Genomic DNA, 25,332 nt, shown 5'->3' on the forward strand with positions numbered 1-25,332 from the left:
CCTGCAGAATCTGAAGCAAGATATGAATCTCAACAAAAATGTTTTGATGACAAAGAATTTATTCTTCTTGCCAAAAAAAAAAATCCTTGGAGACTAACCTTGCAGTTGCTCTTGATAAAGTGAAATCACTGGAAGAGAGTCTGAGAAGATTCAATTCTAGCTCTACAAAATTGTATTCTATGATTGGAGCATGTAAAGAACATCGTGATACACGTGGTCTGGGCTATAAAGGAATAGACGCTCCAAAAACTGGTAAGATCAACTTTGTTAAGGCTATTGATAATTCTTCATGTGAAAAAACTTTCGCAGCTGGTAATGCACCTAAAAACAAGGAGTCTACTTCTTCCAAATCTACTCACATGAGAACGGTTAAGAATAAATCCTTTAAGTGTTATTTCTGCGGAAAGAAAGGACATTCTGAGCGAAGATGTCAGTTTCGTTTAAGGAATGAAAAACTTCACAACATGCTTGCATGGATGTCTAAAGAAGTTATCAAATCGCTCTCTCACATTATTGGAGTAAAAGGCACTTTCGACAATCAAGAAAACTACTATGATAAGTCTTTTCTTAATTATGCTTTTGAAACACAAAATGGTAGAAGGAAGAATGGTCGAAGAGTAACTGACTTCTTAAATAACTCTGAAAAGATAAAAAGACATAGGAGAAAGAAAGAAAAGTCAAGTTTCTTGTCTATCTCTGGAGAAGGCCGCAATTCCAAGAGTTCAGCTCCAGATTGCTTACATATCAATAATCGATCTCAAAACTAAAGGTAAGCATAAACAGACTCAAACGGGGCATCAAAAAATCATGGAAAGCGATTGACTCAGGTACTCCTACTTCCTCTCTTAATAAAACTCCTTCAACTATGTCATGTGATTTGTCTCTAAATCCTTCTGAAGGAGAAAAAGAAGAAGTCAAAATTGATGAGCAAAATGCTCATCCTAATACACCATGATTGCCCAATAAAGCATCCCTCTTTTAATTTAAGAAGGATGCTCATTGTTCTCAAGAAGTGTGTCTTGAGAAGTGTTGTCGAGGTTGTATTTCTTTTTTCTTCTTATTCCTTTTTGATCTTTAAATTCTGTTGAGCTTCGCTCCAGTTTCTCTTTTGTAGATAATCATGATCTTTTGTCCTTGAGAATTTTTTTTCCTTGTTTGCGTGTACTTCCTCTAAATAGTTGGTTCTCAACTATTTATCATGACTTTCGAACTCCATTCTTCTTTTGGTCACATCTTAAGACCGTGATCACCCATGCACGAACTCCCGGCCCACGCGACCGTGTACAAGTTTCCTAGGGTTTTCCTTGGAACGTATTAATATACTTGGGTGTCATCCCGTGTTACATTGTTCTGAAAGGTCAAAGGGTTTTACCAATTTGGTGTGCACAATGAATGGAAGAAACGAAGATGATGAAGTCAAAGAAGGGAAGACTATCGAGTTTCATGAGAATCCTGTTTTCATAACATGCCTTCATGCCATTGATCATGAAAACAAACTACCAGTTCAAATATCATCATAACTGGTAGAAAATCTTCTTCAAGATTTTGAAGTCGTTCGTGAACAACTCGGAATTGCAACAAAGAATCTTGAGTTTTTGAAAAACGAACTGAAGAAAGCATCTGATGAGCTCGTCCATGTTCAATCTCTGGTTGCTTACCGGATCTAGTGTTTTTCAGATCAAGTTCTCTATATGAGTTTTTTTGTCTAGTAAATCTTCTATTTTTCTTGTTTTCATTACAAGAATAACTAGTGTTTGGAATAACCGTTATTGTGATTACGCATAGCTATGTCCAACGTTTTCATCTTCATGTTTTTAGATTTATTTGGTTAAATTCTAAATTTGTTTGGAAGATGATTTTTGAAGTATTAATCTTTATATATTGCAATATTGTTATGGGATATGTGTGTTTACGTCCGTGAACTATGATTGTCCCATATCTTGTCAAAAGTAAAGTATTTCGTATGTCGATATGCATGTATTGATAAAAAAAATGAATGGACTTTTGACAAATACAAAAGTTAAGCCTATATTGTCAATCTTTGATGAAAGATAGGTTAAAATCTTTTGTTTGCAAGGATTATGTCTATTGTATGTCATTGTGCAAATAGTGATGGAAAATAGAATGAATCATTGAGTATTCCGCAGTAATTGATCTTCCCTGATCCATATTTTATGTATTACTGTGAGGCTCCGTAAAGTGTCTTACGTTGAGCGTTAAACAACCAAGTTGATTATTTTTTATTAGCTATGCTGTTGTTCCGTGAGTTACTTTATGTCGAACATTTTCAACTAAGTTAATCATCTTATTTGGTTATTTAGTTGTTGCTCAGTAAGTTTTCTTATGTCGAGCATTACCAATTAAATTGATTACCTTTGTGATTAATTTGGTTGTGTATTTCAATTAGATTAATTATGGGTTCTCTTGTGATTAACCTAATTTTATTTTTTAAGTCTCCATAAGTTCACATATGTTTGAGCATTTGTCGATTAAATTAATCATGGGTTCTCTTGTGGTTAATTTAATTGAACTTTTTGGATTCAAATTCATACTTTTATGTGATTTGTTATGTCCAAATAAATCCTTATTTTATTTCGAAATTAAGGTCGCTCTTATTTTTCTTTAGGGAATGACATTTAATGGGGGAGAGTTCTTTTGAACTTGCACTTAATTGCCATATCTTTGTGGGGAGTGCGGCTGTGGAATATTTTAGGGGTTATTTTGTATATTTATAAACTCCTTGATGGATGCATTTAGCTTCGGCTTTATGATTGCATCTAAAGAACAAGTTGATATTTTTGCTTTCTTTTGGTCAAGAAATGTCTCTTTCGGAAATTTCATTAGGATCCCATTATTGTACCTTTGCCAATTTTATTGACAAAAAGGGGGAGAATTAATATGTAGTTCACACTACAAATACATATGGTTTTCGGATCATTATGTAAAGGGGAGTGGTTTCCATGTGAGATGGAGTATTGACTAAGGGGGAATGATACATATCACCATAGTATTGTTGTTGAAGTTGTGATACAATTGGACTTTGACGCTGTGTAATGATATTATGACACTGTATAACAATGATTGAGAACTATTGTTTTCTTATTGTTATAGCTACGGATTTTCAACAACGATGATGCTAAACTTACAACCTTTGGGATAATTGGAGTACTTGGAAATGACGAAAATTTCGAGTAATTTTGAAGATTAAGCATGTGGAATAAGAGCTACAAAAGTTAATTAATTTATTTTTTGTATTCCATATGTATTAATAGTTTTTCCACTAAAATTGACAAAGGGGGAGATTGTTAGAGCATTGCTCGGTCGAACTCGCATGCGTTTCTATCTCAAGCATGTTTGTCAATGTTAGTGATCAAAACTATAAGTCTTGATTTATAGCCTACATAGCTAAAGGTCTCGGACTAGGATAGAAAGTGTATTTGAGCTCAAGAACTCCGTGGAAATCATCATACAAGACGAAGGACTACTCAAGGAACTGGTGGATCTTCATCGACTAAAAGGTATGTGGAGACTTGAACGTATCTGTCACTCAAAAGTCTATCTATTCTATCTCCTACTCTTGAGACAAAAGTCGTTTTGATATATAGACTTTCATTATGCACATTTGCTATTTCGAGCCGAGTTTATCTCGCCTATCTATTTCTCGAAATATGTGTTGGTAAGCTTTCGCTTTACCCGAATTCATCTTTACCTAGTGACGAAAGTCATGTTATGTTTCAATCACTTTGAAAATTGTTCCGACGAAAAATGGTCTGTGAATAACGGCTATATCCGTCCTCTGAGAATGTTTGAATGATTGAAATGAGAGTTTATATTACATAACCATTGGTAGGATATAACCATTGTTGTGGAAACACATATATGTATAAGTCCTTATTCCTTGAACCAAAGTTTGCGAACTTTGTTGATCAAGAGAAATGGAAGTGGCATGAGCCAAGTCTGCGAACTGGCTGAAGTTCTCGACCCGAGAATTTCTGCTGGAGTTTGTGAACTCCTTCCATGAGCTTAAGTCCACGAACCCAGTCCGCGAACTTGAGCAGGTTATATCTAAAACCGGTTGTTCTTGAACTCATGTTTATTTAAACTAAGGAATGCTTTTGCAAACCGTGGCTATAAAGTTAATGAACCGATTCGAGTGAATCAAACCGTTTTTGTTTCGATTGTGTCTTGTGTAGTTACATAAGATCTAAGCAATTGAACAACTCTCTAACTAGTTCATTTGAGTCATTTGAACTAGTTATGGTGAAGAAGAATATGGTTGATATGAAAGTAATCATATGGCTAACCATTTGGTTAACTATTGTTGAACCAACAAATGTTAATGTTTGGGAACGATTCGTAAACCCAAAATTGGACATTTCATTTGTGTGTAACAAGCTAAGTTTTCGATCTAACGGTTGAGAAATGTTAGCTTGAATCTAATCAGGTTTTCATCTAACGGTGAATATTGAATGCTTTGTTACCAAGCTAACATTGATTGCAAACCCTAATTTGAAAACTATATAAGGGAGAAATCTAGCAACTAGGAAACCTAATCCCCACACCTTACGTGTGATACTAGTTGCATAGCTAGAGTCGATTCTCCGTTAACCTTTGGTTTCTTCTTCTAAACCACGATAACGACTTAAAGACTTCATTGGGATTGTGAAGCCAGACCGATACTACTTTTCTTGTAGTTGTGTGATCTGATCTTGCATCTTCTATCGTTACGAGTACGGTTGTAATAATTGGCTCGAGATTTTATATCTCCGATAGGCAGAATAGAAAAGTAATCACAAACACTTCGTCTCATCGTTTGTGATTCCACGATATCTTTTTTCGCTGCGTCGATTAAGATTATTATGAGGTGATCAATAATACTAGGTTGTTCTTCGAGAATATAAGACCGATTTATTGATTGGTTCCTGTTCACCTTGATTTATCAAAAGACAGAACAAAACTCGTAGGTATATTTGTGGGAGACGGATTTATCTATTATCGTAGACTTTTCTATGTGATACAAATTTGTTTATTAAAGTCTTCGACTTTGGGTCATACCAACTCTTAGTTGCGGGTGAGATCAGCTAAAGAAATCAGGTACGTAGCATCCTGCTGGTGTAGACACCCCAAATTTGCACAGCCACGAAAGTTGCCGCGAGATCGTATACGAAATGGTCTAGATGGGAAGTCCAATTTGAGTCTAAAAGCCATGATATCTTTACAATTAATAAAAGCCCATTGTGCCTATACTAGTAAAGCTAAATTAGAGGCCATTGTCAAATTAGCAGGTCTTGCAATAGGTCCGTCCACTAAGTTAGACTTGAGCAAAAACGATAGTTCACAAACTGACGCCCACTAGTCTAAGTTAGACGTCCACCAAGTCCACCAGGTTCATATCCATTTTTGAGATATTCGTTGTCTAGTACAAGCCTAGCTTCCAATCAAATGTCGACATCTTTTTGACATTTTAGTTGATTTGTTCCCAAGTCTTTCCATTATATGAAGATCCCATGTTTAAATGAATATCTTTAGACTTTGATAATAATACCCGATGATTTTATGAAAATGATAATAATATTTAGAACGGGCCCCTAGCTTAGCTGGTCATCCCCGTTCCCCAAAGTTTAATGCGTTCCAGAAGGTCCCAGGTTCGAGTCCCCAATGACGTAATATTACAGGAAATAACATGGAAGGTACTGTTAGTTTGCCCCTTTGTGACACAATCTCAGCCCCTTCCCGCCGTTTCGGCTCTCTTGGCTAGGTTATCCATGAGGCTCGCTGGTAGGTTAGCACAACAACCTGTTCAATTAATGTAATAGTATGTCGTTGGAGCTTAGCTTGTTAGGCGCTTCCAACTAGTTTCATGTAATAATATCCATCCAAAAACGAATAATAATTTAAAGAAAAAAATGAGTAATAATATTTAGGGTTTTAATGTGAACCATAAGATCGACGTCATTTAATCATGTGGCTATGGTTTTGAGAAAAATTATAAATAGGGAGCTAGTTTTGGTGTTTAGAGCAACTGCAGTGGTGCGATCATACAAGATTTTCTTGAAACATGTTATTGGTGTTTGATTAATATATTTCTTTTATGTAATCACAATAATAAATAATAATAATATTCTTGATTTATCATCCTTGAATGGTTTTAGTTTTTTTCATCAATAATAATAATAATAATCGGTGATTATTTTTTCTATAATAATATTAATTTGGTTTTGTTTATTTATCATCCTTCAATGGTTTTAGTTTTTTTCATCAATGATAATAATAATAATCGGTGATTATTTTTGCTATAATAATATTAATTTGGTTTTGTTTTGAGAGCAGGTTTAGCTTTTGGATTAGGCGCGCACATTTAATGTTTTTGGTATTATATAGTTTCATGGATTTATTATCTCATATTTAGTCTAACGGTCAAGAATTCTAAAGTCCCAATTATAAAGTAGAGGTCAATTTTCGGATTGGACGGGTTAGGTGCCTCACACCTTCCTAGCCCGTATCTTGATTCTCGGATTTTTTCTCTATTTTGGACCAGTGTTTATTTTGGGTCCCAACTCCCTAAGTTGGGTGGCGGCTTCGTATAATAATAATTTCCACGTGATTTCCATTTTGGATATTTAGAGATCGTAACGGATTTCGACGGTATCTACAGTGGCGACTTCACTGGGGACTTTGAGACTCTAACTCGAAAAATAATTGGGATTTTAGGGTTTTGAATTTACACTACTCGGTATTTGCACACACACACGTGCACGCACCCATTTGCACAATTGCTTTCCATTTTGCATCGTCAGACGTCTGATTCTTAGGAAAACAAGTGGCTAGTAAGCTGAACCCGTGTCTTGGACCTTATGGGAGTTACCAGCTGAACCACCACAAGCCTTAGCCCAGTTCCAAAGAAGACTAGTCTAACGACGTCTGAGGTATATTTTGCTAAGGTAGCCCAAGCCTACCCAAGAGTTAGTGAAACCTGCATGCACGTGCATTAATTGTAAACTGCATTCATTGTTGCACAAAATCCGAGACATAAACACCCTTGTGTTACCATATATCTTTTTTGTTTCCTTTGAAACAGGAACATGACTATAGAATCCGAAATGAATATCGACACTGGGGCATTGTCATGGTTGCGCGAACAATTCCAAAAGATGTTGGATACCAAATTCACAGAATTGGAAGCCGAGACCAAGAAGTTTACTCTCAAGGCCATTGCTAAATCCATAGGAAAACATGATGGGCCTGAAATGGGGGATGATAAAATTAACCATAATAATAAAAAGGTTAAAGAAAATAATTTTGAAGAATACATTTTTGAGGAAGTTAAAAATGAAAATTTCGATAAAATGGCAAAGATTACAACACAAGAAAGACAGTTAGCTCAGAGGCTCAAAGAGATCGAGAGGACTCTACAGAAAATTGATGGGGATACAATAGATGTACATGGGCTATATCCTTATCCCGATATTCGTTTACCTCCTGGATTCAAATTTCCGGATATGGACAGATATGATGGAACTGGGTGCCCGAAAAACCATATTCGCATGTATATTGGGTACTTGAAACTATTAGGTATTAATGATGGGTTGTTAGTCCAATTGTTCCAAAGAAGTTTGACCGGGATGGCCTTAAAGTGGCTGATGAAGAAAGACCCAAGTCTAGTTTCGACATGGCAGGATATGGTCAATATGTTTGTGAGACGGTTTATGTTGGTCCCTGAAATTCAATTTACTCGGAAACACTTAGAAGCGGTTAAACAAGGACCCACTGAGTCATTTACGGAGTTCTTTCCACGATGGAGGACCAAGGCATTAGAGATCGATGAGATATTAACCGAAGAAGAGATGGTAGATATTATAATGAACTATTTGAACCATGAATATTGGAACCGGCTGATATCATCTTACCATCCAACATTACACTCTTTATGGAAGGCGGGTTCACAGATTCAAAATGCATTAAACACGGGCAAAATGATAACGTTGACCAATCCGGAGAACTCTAATGGGAACAATAATAATGGAGGAACAACATTTATGGAAGAAAATCAAGTGAATACCATGATCGTTGCATCAATAATTGTAGTACCCGAAGGACCACACCAGGGGCAGAGCCAGAACTGGAATCAGGGAAGATATGGACGTTCTCAGAGGATTTTTGCAGAGGCAAACCACCCAATACCCTATCATCAAAGGGAACCCAAGGTCAATTTTGTCTTGGCAGAAAACCATACAAATTCAGCCGACACAATCTACAAGCAAGAATCTGTTGTCAATCGACCTGTTCACATTAATTATTATGGAGTTGAGCAATCGAGGAACGTGCCACATTCCAACTATTTCCCAGCAAATCCTGTGTATATCTCGGACCTTCTACCAAAGCGAGATGCACCTGTTAGCCCTGTGCATATTTCAGAGATCTTGTCTTGTTCCGGTCAACCACCTGCAAGTCCAGTATACCTCTCAGATATCTTGCCTGATCCAGTGCATGCAACAAATCAATATTCATTTAGGTGGGTGGATCCGGTCAAAAGTGACGGTAGTGATGAAGTTCAAAATGTAGCAAGAAGCAGACCCATTTACAATCCACCTCATCTCAGGGATAAAAATACAATGCCTCCTACACAACCATCACCCAGGTTGAAGTCTGTAAGAGAAGAGGACAAAGAAAAGGTGGTAAGAACAATAGAGAGTCTCTAACTCATTCTATTGAGTTAATCCGACCGATTAAGGGTACACCACCTGAATCTGTAAATAAGTCGTCTTTTATTTCCTATATTTCAAAAAATCCAAAAAAAAAAAATGATGAAAAACTAAAAACCCAAAAAAAAAATTGTTTGCAGGAAAAATATTTTGGAGAACAATATACTTGGTATAAATAAAGTGTTTGAGAACACTGAAAAGCCATTGGGACTGTGGAACCACCAAAAAGAAAAACCCGAACCGCCCAAAGAACTAAAGTTTGTCAATCGAAACAAGGAAAATCAACCTTTAAGGGCACCTCAGAGAAAGAAGATGGATACGACCACAATGTGGATAAAATGCAAGAATGTGCCAAAACAGAAGATATAAGTAGTGGATTTAGTAGAAAATAAACCATTGCAGTTAAGGCCACAATGGATGTTGAAGACCAATGATAAGAAGGAAGAGAGATTCAAAACACATGAAGATGAGATTTTTCCATCAAATAAAGGCAAGACGATGAATCCTCTACCTAAGGAAACAATTTCTTTCAATGTTATTAAATTTGAAAAATGATGGAGCAACTAATCAGAATGCAAAGAATGATATTCTCAGCATAAAGTTCAAAAAAACAATTAATCAAAAGGAAGTGAATGATTTTCCCAGCAGAAGGTTCAAGAAAGAGAATGATCATAAGACAATGAATAATAATCGGTGCATAAGGTTCAAGGAAGCAATTAATAATCATAAGGTAATCAATAATTTTCCCATCACAAAGTTCAAGAAAGATATTAATCCGAAGACAACAAATGATTTTTCCAACAATAGGTTCATAAGATTTAATTAGAAGGCAATGAGTGATATTCCCAGCATAAGGTTTAATCAGAAGGCAATGTATGATTTTCCCAGCATAAGGTTCAAGAATGCATTTAATCAGAAGGTAATGAATAATTTTTTTGGACACAGGGTTCAAGAAGATGAAGCAAGCAGAATGTCGAGAAGATCTGAGAATCATACAAAATAGAAGAATTGTTCAACCATTTGATCGGGGCAGTCAACATGATCCAGGCCCAGCAAGTGTTAGTCAACCCAAGAAATACCATACCTAGGTAAGTTCTCAAATCTATTTAAGGGCGACGAACGCTTATAAAACTTAAGGAGAGTTCTTTTAGGAGTCCAATATCTCTCTCATAGCGTCAGTAGGGGCAAAGTCATCACCGTGTTTGGCCCCATTAGTTAGTCAATCAAAAAAAAAACAAGAATTATTATTTTCAGTCTTATTGAGTCAGTCAGAAAAAAAAATCAAGAATTATTATTTTCAGTCCAACTGATTCCGTCAAGAAAAGAAAAAAAATCAAGAATTATTATTTCAGTGTCATTGAGTCAGTCAGAAAAAAATAAAAAAATCGAGGATTATTATTGAGTCAGTCCATCAAAAGGGCCACCGCCGTATCATATGGGGCCCACATCAGTCGAATACGTCTCCGTCTTTGTAGTGTTTGGTTTGAAGTCATAAAGAGAGATATGTTTGTGTGTATGCCATCATTAGTCTTGTACGTCATCTCCTAAAGTTCTATGAGCAACGGACTTCCAAACGGGTAGGTTCGAAGAAAAAAAATTGAGAAAAGAAGAAAAAAAATGAAAATGAAAATGAAAAAAGGAAAACAATTGAAAAAAAAATTGAAAATGAAAACGAAAATAAAAAGAAAAAAAAAAGAAAAAAAAAGAGAAAAAAAATGGTTATTAAACAACCACTTGGGAAAATTGAGTAGCACTTAAAAGAGATAAAGGAAAAGAAGAGTCGTGTGAAGAAAATTGAAGATATGAAGAATCGAGCGTCATCCCTGGAAAGCAGCAAAATCCTGAATCGTTTTACAGTTTGAAGCCAATTGATGAAGTTAATTATAGCTGGGAGGATTGACAGATTTGAAAATTTGGATGGGGACGGTAATATGTTTGGTGGCATCTATCAGACACGTGGCAGGTCAGGATTCCTAAACCTTTGTATATATTGAGTATTTTGTTTTTCACCTTTTGTTCTAAGATTTGTTTCTTCATAAAAAAAATAAAAATAAAAAAATAAATAATAATTTAGTATTTATTAGGAACATGTGCTACTAATAACTCTTTTTGCAAGGTCATCAATTACAGGGTTTCTCTAGACATTGGATGCAAAGCTCAAAGGAAAAGTGAGGCTTACTTTCTACATAAGGATTTGGGCAATCAAGAATGCTCGGAGCAAATTATTTATCTAAGGCTCCGTACGGATCGTAGAAGGGACAAGAGATGATGAAAATATTTGAGCAAAGTCTTAAAGATTAAAGAGCCACTAGTCAGACGATGTAATTGATGTGATGTTGTAGCATGTTGTTAAAGGAATCAATGTAATAAAACGCGGCCTGTTTTCGTTACAGCTGAAATGCCATGAGTACCGCTTCGTCGTGATCTCTATCATGCAGATGTGTACTCGTGCAAAATTAAAATACTTAAAAATAATTCGGGTGAACTTTCTATTGTCATCCCGGATAATTATAAGTGAGGAATCCAACAAAATAAATGTGCAAAATTGATGTATATGTCTATGACATTCAGTTGCACGTAAACTTTTGTCAAAGAGGGAAAACTGTAGACACCCCAATTTTGCACAATCACGAAAGTTGCCTCGAGATCGTATCCGAAATGGTCTAGATGGGAAGTCCAATTTGAGTCTAAAAGCCATGATATCTTTACAATTAATAAAAGCCCATTGTGCCCATACTAGTAGAGGCTATTGTCAAATTAGCAGGTCTTGCAAACCGTCCACTAAGTTAGACTTGAGCAAAAATGATAGTCCACAAACTGACGCCCACTAGTCTAAGTTAGACGTCCACCAAGTCCACCAGGTTCATATCCATTTTTGAGGAAACCTATTTTGAGGCATACTCATTTTATTTTGAGGCATACCCATCCATTATATTATCTAGAGTGGGTTCATAAGGGGTGTTTAAAGATCGTGTAATTACCTATATATTCCTAAATAATTTCAATTTGTCATAGTTCCCTTATCCTCAAAAACCTAAAATTAAAAATCAAAATAAACTTTAAACTTAAACATCTAGGACTCCAATTCAATAAAGAAATTAATCAAACAAAGGAAACACGAACCGAAGTGAGTGATGTTGGACTGCGAAATCCAAATCTCAATTGCTCTTAGATGTATTTTAGAATGTATGCGTAACAAACCCATCTTGTTTTTGATTGATTTTATTTTGTTTGATCGGTAGAATATGATTTCAAAGATGAAATTAGGGTTTTCAGAAGATCAGTTCGGCTGATCTTGCAGTATCAATTTTGAGCCGAACTTAGTGTATGATTTAGAGAAACACTATGTTCGGCTAATGCGACTTTACAATATTTTCAGCCGAACCTCAATTTTCCAGCAGAACCTCAATTTTCCAGCCGAACCTCAATTTTTCAAGCCGAACCTAGTGGATGATTCAGTTTCTGAGTGAAGTTCGGCTGATACCTTTTGAGCCGAACCTCTGTTTTTTTGAAATTATACCTAGGTTCGGCTGACAAGTTCTGGTCAGCAGATCTGGGTTTTAAAAATTCAATTTTTTGGCAGATTCAACTTATAAGAGGAAATTAAACCTCGATAGAAGTTTACCTCTAATTTGAATCACACATTTTGGTCACTTCTAATCACTAAAATCCAAAAGTCAAAACCCAAGATTTTTTTCTTCACTTCTTCTTCTTCCTCTCAAAAATCCCAACTCTCTCACATAAATTTGATTTTTCTACTAATTCACCACTAATAATTTAATGTTTAATCAATCCTTAAAATACATAATTAATCAATTCTAATCATAATCATTTACACTAATTATATAAGGGTAGTTATGTCATTATCAAAAATGGTGGATGAGGGGTGATGCTATTTTTTATTTAGTGACCCTATTTTGACATTATCTAGTATGCCTCAAAAAAATCTAGTTTGCCTCAAAATAGGTTTCTTTTTGAGATATTCGTTGTCTAGTACAAGCCTCATAAGTTAGCTTCCATCCCAATCACATGTCGACATCTTTTTGACATTTTAGTTGATTTGTTCCCAAGTCTTCCCATTATATGAAGATCCTATGTTTAAATGAATATTTTTAGACTTTGGTAATAATACCGGTGATTTTATGAAAATGATAATAATATTTTTAAAATGAGTAATAATATTTAGGGTTTTAATGTGAGCCATAAGATCGACGTCATTTAATCATGTGGCTATGGTTTTGATAAAAATTATAAATATGGAGCTAGTTTTGGTGTTTAGGGGATGGAAATATTCCGTAGAAATCAGTTGGAGGCAAAATTTCGGTAGAAATCCAGGGGAGAAATTTTGGGTGAAATAATTGATTGTTATACGATTTCAAAGGCAAATAGATTGTTGGAGTCACATAATCTAAGTAACATTTTTAAAGCTTTGGAGGCGAAAACAGGTTTGCGACGATTTCCATTTAATTAATTGTGTGAGTCATTTGTTTGATATGTAATTTGTTTGCATCTTGAATGGAAAATTGATCACTATTGCCTCCATCACGTGCCGAAATCTTTGCATCGTTTTGTCTTATATCAGTTTATGTCAAGCCTTTGCATACGTTTCATCTAATCAAGTTTGATTTGAATATTTCGTTATCACATGCACTAATAAGAAATTTACACTAGCCATAACACGTTTGAACAGTGATTGATAATTAGTGGGTGGTTTCGAACTCTTGATTTTATTTTTATCTCATGCTTGAGTAAACTCATAATATCTCTGTGATTGGTTTGGATGCTTAAGCTAGAGTGAATAAGGGTACTGTGGATATATGCAAGGTAGTCGTTCGTGTTAATACAGGATTTTCTTGAAACATGTTATTGGTGTTTGATTAATATATTTCTCTTATGTTAATCACAATAATAAATAATAATAATATTCTTAATTTGTCATCCTTGAATGGTTTTAGTTTTTTTCATCAATAATAATAATAATCCGTGATTATTTCTGCTATAATAATATTAATTTGGTTTTGTTTTGAGAGCAGGTTTAGCTTTTGGATTAGGCGCGTACATTTAATGTTTTTGGTATTATATAGTTTCATGGATTTATTATCTCATATTTATTCTAACGGTCAAGAATCCTAAAATCTCAATTATAAAGTAGAGGCCAATTTTCGGATTGAACGGGATAGGTGCCTCACACATTCCTAACCCGTATCTTGATTCCCGGATTCTTTCTCTGTTTTGGACCAATGTTTATTTTGGGTCCCAACTCCCTAAGTTGGGTGGCGGATTCGTATAATAATAATTTCCACCTGATTCCCATTTTGGATATTTAGAGATCGTAACGGATTTCGACGGTATCTACAGTGGCGACTTCACTGGGGACTTTGTGAATCTTACTCGAAAAATAATTGGGATTTTAGGGTTTTGGTTTTACACTACTCGTTATTTGCACACACACACGTGTACACACTCATTTGCACAATTGCATTCCATTTTGCATCGTCAGACGTCCGATTCTTAGGAAAACAAGTGGCTAGTAAGTTGAACCCGTGCCTTGGGCCTTATGGGAGTTACCAGTTGAACCACCACAAGCCTTAGCCCAGTACCAAAGAAGAATAGTCTAACTACGTCTGAGGTATATTTTGCTAAGGTAGCCCAAGCCTACCCAAGAGTTAGTGAAACCTGCATGCACGTGCATTAATTGTAAACTGCATTCATTGTTGCACAAATTCTGAGACATAAGCACCCTTGTGTTACCATATATCTTTTTTGTTTCCTTTGAAACAGGAACATGACTATAGAATCCGAAATGAATATCGACACTGGGGCATTGTCATGGTTGCGCGAACAATTCCAAAAGATGTTGGATACCAAGTTCACAGAATTGGAAGCCGAGACCAAGAAGTTTATTCTCAAGGGCATTGCTAAGTCCATAGGAAAACATGATGGGTCTGAAATGGGGGATGATAAAATTAACCATAATAATAAAGAGGTTAAAAGAAAATAATTTTGAAGAAGACATTTTTGAGGAAGTTAAAAATGAAAATTTCGATAAAATGGCAAAGATTACAACACACGAAAGACAGTCAGCTCAGAGGCTCAAAGAGATCGAGAGGACTCTACAGAAAATTGATGGGGATACAATAGATGTACATGGGCTATATCATTATCCCGATATTCGTTTACCTCATGGATTCAAATTTCCGTATATGGACAGATATGATGGAACTGGGTGCCCGAAAACTCATATTCGCATGTATGTTGGGTACTTGAAACTATTAGGTATTAATGATGGGTTGTTAGTCCAATTGTTCCAAAGAAGTTTGACCGGGCTGGCCTTAAATTTGCTGATGAAGACAGACCCAAGTCTAGTTTCGACATGGCAGGATATGGTCAATATGTTTGTGAGACGGTTTATGTTGGTCCCTGAAATTCAATTTACTCGGAAACACTTAGAGGCGGTTAAACAAGGACCCACTGAGTCATTTACGGAGTTCTTTCCACTATGGAGGACCAAGGCATTAGAGATCGATGAGATATTAACCGAAGAAGAGATGGTAGATATTATAATGAGTTGTTTGAACCATGAATATTGGAACCGGCGGATATCATCTTACCATCCAACATTACACTCTTTATGGAAGGCGGGTTCACAGATTCAAAATGCATTAGACACGGGCAGAATGATAATTTTTACCAATCTGGAGAACTCTAATGGGAATAATAATAATGGATGAACAACATTTATGGAAGAAAATCAAGTGAATACCATGACAGTTGCATCAGTAATTGCAGTACCCGAAGGACCACACTAGGGGCAGAGCCAGAACTGGAATCAGGGAAGATATGGACGTTCTCAGAGGAATTTTGCAGAGGCAAACCACCTAATACCCTATCATCAAAGGGAACCCAAGGTCAATTTTGTCTTGGTAGAAAACCAGACAAATTCAGCCGACACAATCTACAAGCAAGAATCTGCTGTCAATCGACCTGTTCACATTAATTATTATGGAGTTGAGCAACCGAGGAACGTGCCACATTCCAACCATTTCCCAGCAAAGCCTGTGTATATCTCCGACCTTCGACCAAAGCGAGATGCACCTGTTAGATCTGTGCATATTTCAAAGATCTTGTCTTGTTCCAATCAACCACCCGCAAGTCCAGTATACCTCTCAGATATCTTGCCTGATCCAGTGCATGCAACAAATCAATCTTCATTTAGGTGGGAGGATCCGGTCAAAAGTGACGGTAGTGATGAAGTTCAAAATGTAGCAAGAAGCAGACCCATTTACAAGCCACCTCATCTCAGGGATAAAAATACAATGCCTCCTACACAACCATCACCCAGGTTGAAGTCTGTAAGAGAAGAGGATAAAGAAAAAGTGGTAAGAACAATAGAGGATGAGTCAGGTAAGTCTCTAACTCATTCTATTGAGTTAATCCGACCGATTAAGGGTACACCACCTGAATCTGTAAATAAGTCGTCTTTTATTTCCAATATTTCAAAAAATCCAAAAAAAAAAAAATGATGAAAAACTAAAAACCCAAAAAGATTTTGTTTGCAGGAAAAATATTTTGGAGAACATATACTTGGTATAAATAAAGTGTTTGAGAACACTGACAAGCCGTGGGTACTGTGGAACCACCAAAAAGAAAAACCCGAACCGGCCAAAGAAGTAAAGTTTGTCAATCAAAACAAGGAAAATCAATCTTTAAGGGCACCTCATAGAAAGAAGATGGATACGACCAAAATGTGGATACAATGCAAGAATGTACCAAAACAGAAGATAGAAGTAGTAAATTTAGTAGAAAAGAAACCACTGCAGTTAAGGCCACAATAGATGTTGAAGACCAATGATAAGAAGGAAGAGAGATTCAAAACACATGAAGATGAGATTTTTCCACCAAATAAAGGCAAGACGATGAATCCTCCACCTAAGTAAACAATTTCTTACAATGTTATTAAATTTGAAAAATGATGGAGCAACTAATCAGAATGCAAAGAATGATATTCCCAGCATAAAGTTCAAGAAAACAATTAATCAAAAGGAAGTGAATGATTTTCCCAGCAGAAGGTTCAAGAAAGAGAATGGTCATAAGACAATGAATAATAATCGGTGCATAAGGTTCAAGGAAGCAATTAATAATCATAAGGTAATCAATAATTTTCCCAGCACAAAGTTCAAGAAAGATATTAATCCGAAGACAACAAATGATTTTTCCAACAAAAGGTTCATAAGGTTTAATCAGAAGGCAATGAGTGATTTTTCCAGCATAAGGTTTAATCAGAAGGCACTGTATGATTTTCCCAGCATAAGGTTCAAGAATGCAGTTAATCAGAAGGTAATGAATAATTTTTCAGACACAGGGTTCAAGAAGATGAAGCAAGCAGAATGTCGAGAAGATCTGAGAATCATACAAAATAGAAGAATTGTTCAACCATTTGATCAGGGCAGTCAACATGATCCAGGCCCAGCAACTGTTAGTCAACCCAAGAAATACCATACCTAGGTAAGTGCTCAAATCTATTTAAGGGCGACGAACGCTTATAAAACTTAAGGAGAATTTTTTTAGGAGTCCAATATCTCTCTCATAGTGTCAGTAGGGGCAGAGTCATCACCGTGTTTGGCCCCATTAGTCAGTCAATCAAAAAAAAAAGAAAAAAAAAACAAGAATTATTATTTTCAGTCTTATTGAGTCAGTCAGAAGAAAAAAAATCAAGAACTATTATTTTCAGTCCTACTGATTCCGTCAAGAAAAGAAAAAAAATCAAGAATTATTATTTCAGTGTCATTGAGTCAGTCAGAAAAAAAATACAAAAATAAAAAAATCGAGGATTATTATTGAGTCAGTCCATCAAGAGGGTCATCGCCGTATCATATGGGGCCCACATCAGTCGAATACGTCTTCGTCTTTGTAGTGTTTGGTTTGAAGTCATAGAGAGAGATATGTTTGTCTGTATGTCATCATTAGTCTTGTACGTCATCTCCTAAAGTTCTATGAGCAACGGACGTCCAAACGGGTAGGTTCGAAAAAAAAAATTGAAAAAAGAAGAAAAAAATGAAAATGAAAATGAAAAAAGAAAAAAAATTGAAAAAAAAATTGAAAATGAAAACGAAAAAAAAAAGAAAAAAAAAAGAAAAAAAATGAGTAAAAAATGGTTATTAAACAACCGCTTGGGAAAATTGAGTAGCACTTAAAAGAGATAAAGGAAAAGAAGAGTCGTGTGAAGAAAATTGAAGATTTGAAGCATCGAGCGTCATCCTTGGAAAGCAGCAAAATCCTGAATCGTTTTACAGTTTGAAGCCAATTGATGAAGTTAATTATAGCTGGGAGGATTGACAGATTTGAAAATTTGGATGGGGAAGGTAATATTTTTGGTGGCATCTATCAGACACGTGGCAGGTCAGGATTCCTAAACCTTTGTATATATTGAGTATTTTGTTTTTCACCTTTTGTTCTAGGATTTGTTTCTTCATAAAAAAATAAAAAATAATAATTTAGTATTTATTAGGAACATGTGCTACTAATAACTCTTTTGCAAGGTCATCAATTACATGGTTTCTCTAGACTTTGGATGCAAAGCTCAAAGGAAAAGTGAGGCTTACTTTCTACATAAGGATTGTGGCAATCAAGAATGCTCGGAGCAAATTATTTATCTAAGGCTCCATACGGATCGTAGAAAGGACAAGAGATGATGAAAATATTTGAGCAAAGTCTTAAAGATTGAAGAGCCACTAGTCAGACGATGCAATTGATGTGATGTTGTAGCATGTTGTTAGAGGAATCAATGTAATAAAGCGCGGCCTGTTTTCGTTACAGCTGAAATGCCATGAGTACCGCTTCGTCGTGATCTCTATCATGCAGATGTGTACTCGTGCAAAATTAAAATACTTAAAAATAATTCGGGTGAACTTTCTAGTGTCATCCCGGATAATTATAAGTGAGGAATCCAACAAAATAAATGTGCAAAATTGGTGTGTATGTCTATGGCATTCAGTTGCACGTAAACCTTTGTCAAAGAGGGACAACTGTAGACACCCCAATTTTGCACAGTCACGAAAGTTGCCGCGAAATCGTATCCGAAATGGTCTAGATGGGAAGTCCAATTTGAGTCTAAAAGCCATGATATCTTTACAATTAATAAAAGCCCATTGTGCCTATACTAGTAAAGCTAAAGAAACCTATTTTGAGGTATACTAGATTTTTTTGAGGCATACTAGATAATGCCAAAATAGGGGCGCTAAATAAAAAATAACATCACCCCTCATCCACCATTTTTGATAATGGAATAACTACCCTTATATAATTCGTGTAAATGATTATGATTAGAATTGATTAATTATGAATTTGAAGGATTGATTAAACATTAAATTATTAGTGGTGAATTAGTAGAAAAATCAAATTTATGTGAAAGAGTTGGGATTTTTGAGAGGAAGAAGAAGAAGTGAAGAAAAAAAGCTTGGGTTTTGACTTTTGAGATTTTAGTGATTAGAAATGACCAAAATGTGTGATTCAAATCAGAGGTATACTTCTATCGAGGTTTAATTTCCTTTTATAAGTTGAATATGCCAAAAAATTGAACTTTTAAAACCCAGATCTGCTGACCAGATGAACAGTTCGGCTGATAACTTTTGACTTGTCAGCCGAACCTAGGTATAATTTCAAAAAATAGAGGTTCGGATCAAAAGTTATCAGCCGAACTTCACTCAGAAACTGAATCATCCACTAGGTTCGGCTTGAAAAATTGAGCTTCGGCTGGAAAATGGAGGTTCGGCTGGAAAATTGAGGTTCAGCTGAAAATATTGTAAAGTCGCATTAGCCGAACATAGTGTTTCTCTAAATCATACACTAAGTTCGGCTCAAAATTGATATTGCAAGATCAGCCGAACTGATCTTCAGAAAACCCTAATTTCATCTTTGAAATCATATTCTACCGATCAAACAAAATAAAATCACTCAAAAACAAGATGGGTTTGTTACGCATACATTCTAAAATACATCTAAGAGCAATTGAGATTTGGATTTCGCATTCCAACATCGCTCACTTCGATTCGTGTTTCCTTTGTTTGATTAATTTCTTTATTGAATTGGAATCCAAGATGTTTAAGTTTAAAGTTTATTTTTCATTTTTAATTTTAGGTCTTTGAGGATAAGGGAATTATGACAAGTTGAAATTATTTAGAGATATATAGGTAATTAGACTACCTTTAGACACCCCTTATAAACCCATCTTAGATAATATAATGGATGAGTATGCCTTAAAAAAAATGAGTATGCCTCAAAATGGGTTTCAAGCTAAATTAGAGGCCATTGTCAAATTAGCAGGTCTTGCAATAGGTCCGTCCACTAAGTTAGACTTGAGCAAAAATGATAGTCCACACACTGACGCCCACTAGTCTAAGTTAGACGTCCACCAAGTCCACCAGGTTCATATCCATTTTTGAGATATTCGTTGTCTAGTACAAGCCTCATAAGTTAGCTTCCACCCCAATCAAATGTCGACATCTTTTTGACATTTTAGTTGATTTGTTCCCAAGTCTTTCCATTATATGAAGATCCTATGTTTAAATGAATATCTTTAGACTTTGGTAATAATACCGGATGATTTTATGAAAATGATAATAATATTTTTAAAATAAATAATAATATTTAGGGTTTTAATGTGAGCCATAAGATCGACGTCATTTAAACATGTGGCTATGATTTTTGAGAAAAATTATAAATAGGGAGCTAGTTTTGGTGTTTAGGGGAAGGAAAAATTCCGTAGAAATCAGTTGGAGGCAAAATTTCGGCAGAAATCCAGGGGAGAAATTTTGGGTGAAATTAGGGATGGTTATTTGCCCCACCCAAACCCATTCCCGTGGGTATCCGCCCCTATTGGATAGGGTTTTACCCGTACAAACGGGATTGGGGTTGGGTATGTAATACCCGAAATTAGTGAAGCGGGGATGGGGCGGGGATGGGATTCTAGGTCCCCGCCCCATACCCGCCCCGTACGTTCCCATTTTAGGATTTTATATTTTTATTAATTATTTATATTATATTTAAACTAAGATATTATATTATATTATAAAAGAAAAGAAAAGGTAAAAGTATAAGATATCATTAATTATTTATATTATATTTAAACTAAGAAATTATATTATATTATATTATAAAAGAAAAGAAAAGATAAAAGTATAAGATATTTTATACCTTCACAGAGAAGTTTTCCGGAGTAAAATATCCTACCACCAACCTTTTCTTTCCAAGTTTTTGTGATATTAGATTGTCATTAAATGAGTGGAAAAAATCTAAAGTTGGTGTGATTAAGGAAATGACATATGAAATGATAGAGAAGTTTGAAGAGTATTGGTTTGTGATCAATGGAGTAATGGCCGTAGCAATTATGTTAGATCCAAGGTTTAAGATGAAATTGATTGAGTTTTATTTTCCACAAATTTATGGTCAACCTTTTTCAAAAATCGAAATTGATCGAGTACGCGATTTATGCGTTGATTTGCCGACGGAGTATGAACTGAAAGTAAAATTTGCTGAAACAGCTGTTAGCCAAAATGATTTGTCTTTCACTTCAGAGATGCATGGTTTTAACGATGACGTAGATCCTTTGGAAAAGTTTGATATGTTTGTCTCTAATATTGCTCCTACTAGTAGTGTTAAGTCAGAATTAACCAATTACTTAGAAGAAGATCTTTTACCTAGGATTGGTAATTTTGACATACTAGCTTGGTGGAAGACAAATGGGATTAAATATCCAGTCTTGCAGTGTATGGCTAGAGATGTTTTAGCGATTTCGGTTTCAACGGTAGCTTCCGAATCAGCTTTTAGTACCGGAGGTAGATTTGTGAGTGTCCAACGTAACAGACTTCATCCAAAAACGTTGGAAGCTTTGATGTGCGCTCAAGACTGACTATGGGATATGCTGAATGGTAATGAAATTCTCTTTTTATTGAAATATTTTTTTTTTTACATTTAATACATCATTATGGTTATATGATACACTTTCTTATTTTGGCTAGGTGGATCAAAATTCGATGGTGAAACATTTTGGGAAGAAACTGAAGCAGACGATGAGGTGATCAACATGGAGGAAGATACTTGATAAGAAATAATTAAGAACTAAAATGAGTGATGCTCGTTTATAGACCAATTTGTTTTTCTTTGCTTGTTTTACGATGAATTTATGAGTTTTAAATTTTAAATTATTATTATTATTATTGGTTGAACTTAGGTATGATTATTAAATTAACTCGTCATATTTGAGTTTAATGTTATGGGTAACCCGTAAAAAATCCGCCCCGTACGGATATTTCCCATACCCGTCCAGTCCCAGATCAAGCGGGTAACGGAGAGGGTGTGGTTTTTTTTTTTTTGAACGGGGCAGTGACTGGGATACAAGATACCCGCCCCATGACCATCCCTCGGTGAAATAATGGATTGTTAAAGGTGCCAGTGGTGTTCGGATACGATTTCAAAGGCAAATAGATTGTTGGATTCACATAATCTAAGTAGCATTTTTAAAGCTTTGGAGGCGAAAACAGGTTTGCGACGATTTCCATTTAATTAATTGTGTGAGTCATTTGTTTGATATGTAATTTGTTTGCATCTTGAATGGAAAATTGATCACTATTGCCTCCATCACGTGCCGAAATCTTTGCATCGTTTTGTCTTATATCAGTTTATGTCAAGCCTTTGCATACGTTTCATCTAATCAAGTTTGATTTGAATATTTCATTATCACATGCACTAATAAGAAATTTACACTAGCCATAACACGTTTGAACAGTGATTGATAATTAGTGGGTGGTTTCGAACTCTTGATTTTATTTTTATCTCATGCTTGAGTAAACTCATAATATCTCTGTGATTGGTTTGGATGCTTAAGCTAGAGTGAATAAGGGTACTGTGGATATATGCAAGGTAGTCGTTCGTGTTAATACAAGATTTTCTTGAAACATGTTATTGGTGTTTGATTAATATATTTCTCTTATGTTAATCACAATAATAAATAATAATAATATTCTTGATTTGTCATCTTGAATGGTTTTAGTTTTTTTCATCAATAATAATAACAATAATCGGTGATTATTTATGCTATAATAATATTAATTTGATTTTGTTTTGAGAGCAGGTTTAGCTTTTGGATTAGGCACGCACATTTAATGTTTTTGGTATTATATAGTTTCATGGATTTATTATCTCATATTTATTCTAACGGTCAAGAATCCTAAAGTCCCAATTATAAAGTAGAGGCCAATTTTCGGATTGGAAGAGCTAGGTGTCTCACACCTTCCTAGCCCGTATCTTGATTCCCGTACTTTTTCTCTGTTTTGGACCAGTGTTTATTTTGGGTCCCAACTCCCTAAGTTGGGTGGCGTCTTCGTATAATAATAATTTCCACGTGATTTCCATTTTGAATATTTAGAGATCGTAACGGATTTCGACGGTATCTACAGCTGGGATCAGAGACATAGGAGCATAACTGTACCTTGGATCAGTGTGAGATTTATTGGGGTTCAACTACAGTCCAGACCGAAGTTAATTTGGAGTAGGCTAGTGTATGTAGCGGCTTAATACAGTGTGTGTTCAATCTGGACTAGGTCCCGGGTTTTTTCTGCATTTGCGGTTTCCTCGTTAACACAATTCTAGTGTCTGTGTTATTTCTATTCTGCATTATATTTGTGTATATAATTGAAATATCACAAGTTATGCGTTGTTCAATCAATTAGAATATCCGACCTTTTGGTTGTTGATTTAAATTGATTGACACTTGGATATTGGTCTTTGGTACCATCCAAGTTATCTCTCTTTGATAAAGACTCGCAGATTTCTATTTGCTTGAGTAAAGACCAAATCGAGAGATTGAGATATAAACTCTTTGATATACTTTTATCTAGATTGAGTCTGATTGTCTAGTTGATTCTCTAGAAAGTATATTGGAGTTTGTCCATACAGATTGCTAATCGAATTGTTGGGTGTGGTTGTTGTGCTCCCACTTTTTCAATTGGTATCAGAGCAGGCAAACACGTTTAAGACCTTACAAGTCTGTGTTTGTAGCGATCTGACTCTATGGACAGAGGTGTTATCTCTAATAACATACCAGTTCAGAAATTACCGGATCTTTCTAAAAGATTGAATTCACTTGAGAGAACTGTCATATCTAAGTCAATATCTAAACATTCTCTTGATGTAAAAACTGTTGATTGGGAAACTCTCCTAGAAGAACAGTTGGATGAACTTTCTGATGAAGGTGATTCAGATATTGATAGAGATGTTGATGAGGAAGTCTCAGAGTATATGAATTTTATGGATTCGTGAAATATGAAGAACATTACAACTTCTCATGTCTCACCTCTTCTGACTCCTCTCTGTCGAGAAAACAAGAAGTTGAGAAGATGTTAAGCAGGTGTTTATTTTTCGAATCGTTCTAACGAATCGATCCTCAAGGATTCTGAGGAAAACCTTCGTATGAAGTCACTTGAATGTGATAACCTTTATCAAAAATACTTCTTGTTGGAAGAGAAACTTGCAGAATCTGAAGCAAGATATGAATCTTAACAAAAATGTTTTGATGACAAAGAACTTAGTCTTATTGCCAAAAAAAAATCCTTGGAGCCTGACCTTGCAGTTGCTCTTGATAAAGTGAAATCACTGGAAGAGAGTCTGAGAAGATTCAATTCTAGCTCTACAAAATTGTCCTCTATGATTGGAGCATGTAAAGAACATCGTGATACACGTGGTCTGGGCTATAAAGAAATAGACGCTCCAAAAACTGGTAAGATCAACTTTGTTAAGGCTATTGATAATTCTTCATGTGAAAAAACTTTCGCAGCTGGTAATGCACCTAAAAACAAGGAGTCTACTTCTTCCAAATCTACTCACACGAGAACGGTTAAGAATAAATCTTTTAAGTGCTATTTCTGTGGAAAGAAAGGACATTCTGAGCGAAGATGTCAGTTTCGTTAAGGAATGAAAAACTTCACAACATGATTGCATGGATGTATAAAGAAGTTATCAAACCGCTCTCTCACATTATTGGAGTAAAATGCACTTTCGACAATCAAGAAAACTACTATGATAAGTATTTTCTTACTTGTGCTTTTGAAACGAAAAATGGTAGAAGGAAGAATGGTCGAAGAGTAACTGACTTCTTAAATAACTCTGAAAAGAGGAAAAGACATAGGAGAAAGAAGGAAAAGTCAAGTTTTTTGTCTCTCCCTGGAGAAGGCCGCAATTCCAAGAGTTCAGCTCCAGATTGCTTACATATCAATAATCGAGTCTCAAAACTAAAGGTAAGCATAAACAGACTCAAACGGGGTATCAAAAAATCATGGAAAGCGATTGACTCAGGTACTCCTAGTTCCTCTCTTAATAAAACTCCTTCAACTATGTCATGTGATCTGTCTCTAAATCCTTCTGAGGGAGAAAAAGAAGAAGTCAAAATTTATGAGCAAAATGCTCAACCTAATACACCATGATTGCCCAATACAACATCCCTCTTTTAATTTAAGAAGGATGCTCATTGTTCTCAAGAAGTGTGTCTTGAGAAGTGTTGTCGAGGTTGTATTTCTTTTTTCTTCTTATTCCTTTTTTATCTTTAAATTCTGTTGAGCTTCGCCCCAGTTTCTCTCTT

General features: G+C 35.4%; 1 protein-coding gene across 1 annotated transcript; it reads left to right on the plus strand.

The window, feature by feature from the left end:
• Positions 1 to 14,752: 14,752 nt before the first annotated feature.
• LOC113296331 lies at positions 14,753 to 15,433 on the plus strand. The gene has a single exon (XM_026544638.1). It carries the CDS (start codon positions 14,753 to 14,755, stop codon positions 15,431 to 15,433), a length of 681 nt encoding a protein of 226 aa, XP_026400423.1.
• Positions 15,434 to 25,332: the final 9,899 nt, after the last annotated feature.

The sequence above is a fragment of the Papaver somniferum genome, chromosome 7 (assembly GCF_003573695.1).
Source record: "Papaver somniferum cultivar HN1 chromosome 7, ASM357369v1, whole genome shotgun sequence".
Taxonomy (NCBI): domain Eukaryota; kingdom Viridiplantae; phylum Streptophyta; class Magnoliopsida; order Ranunculales; family Papaveraceae; genus Papaver; species Papaver somniferum.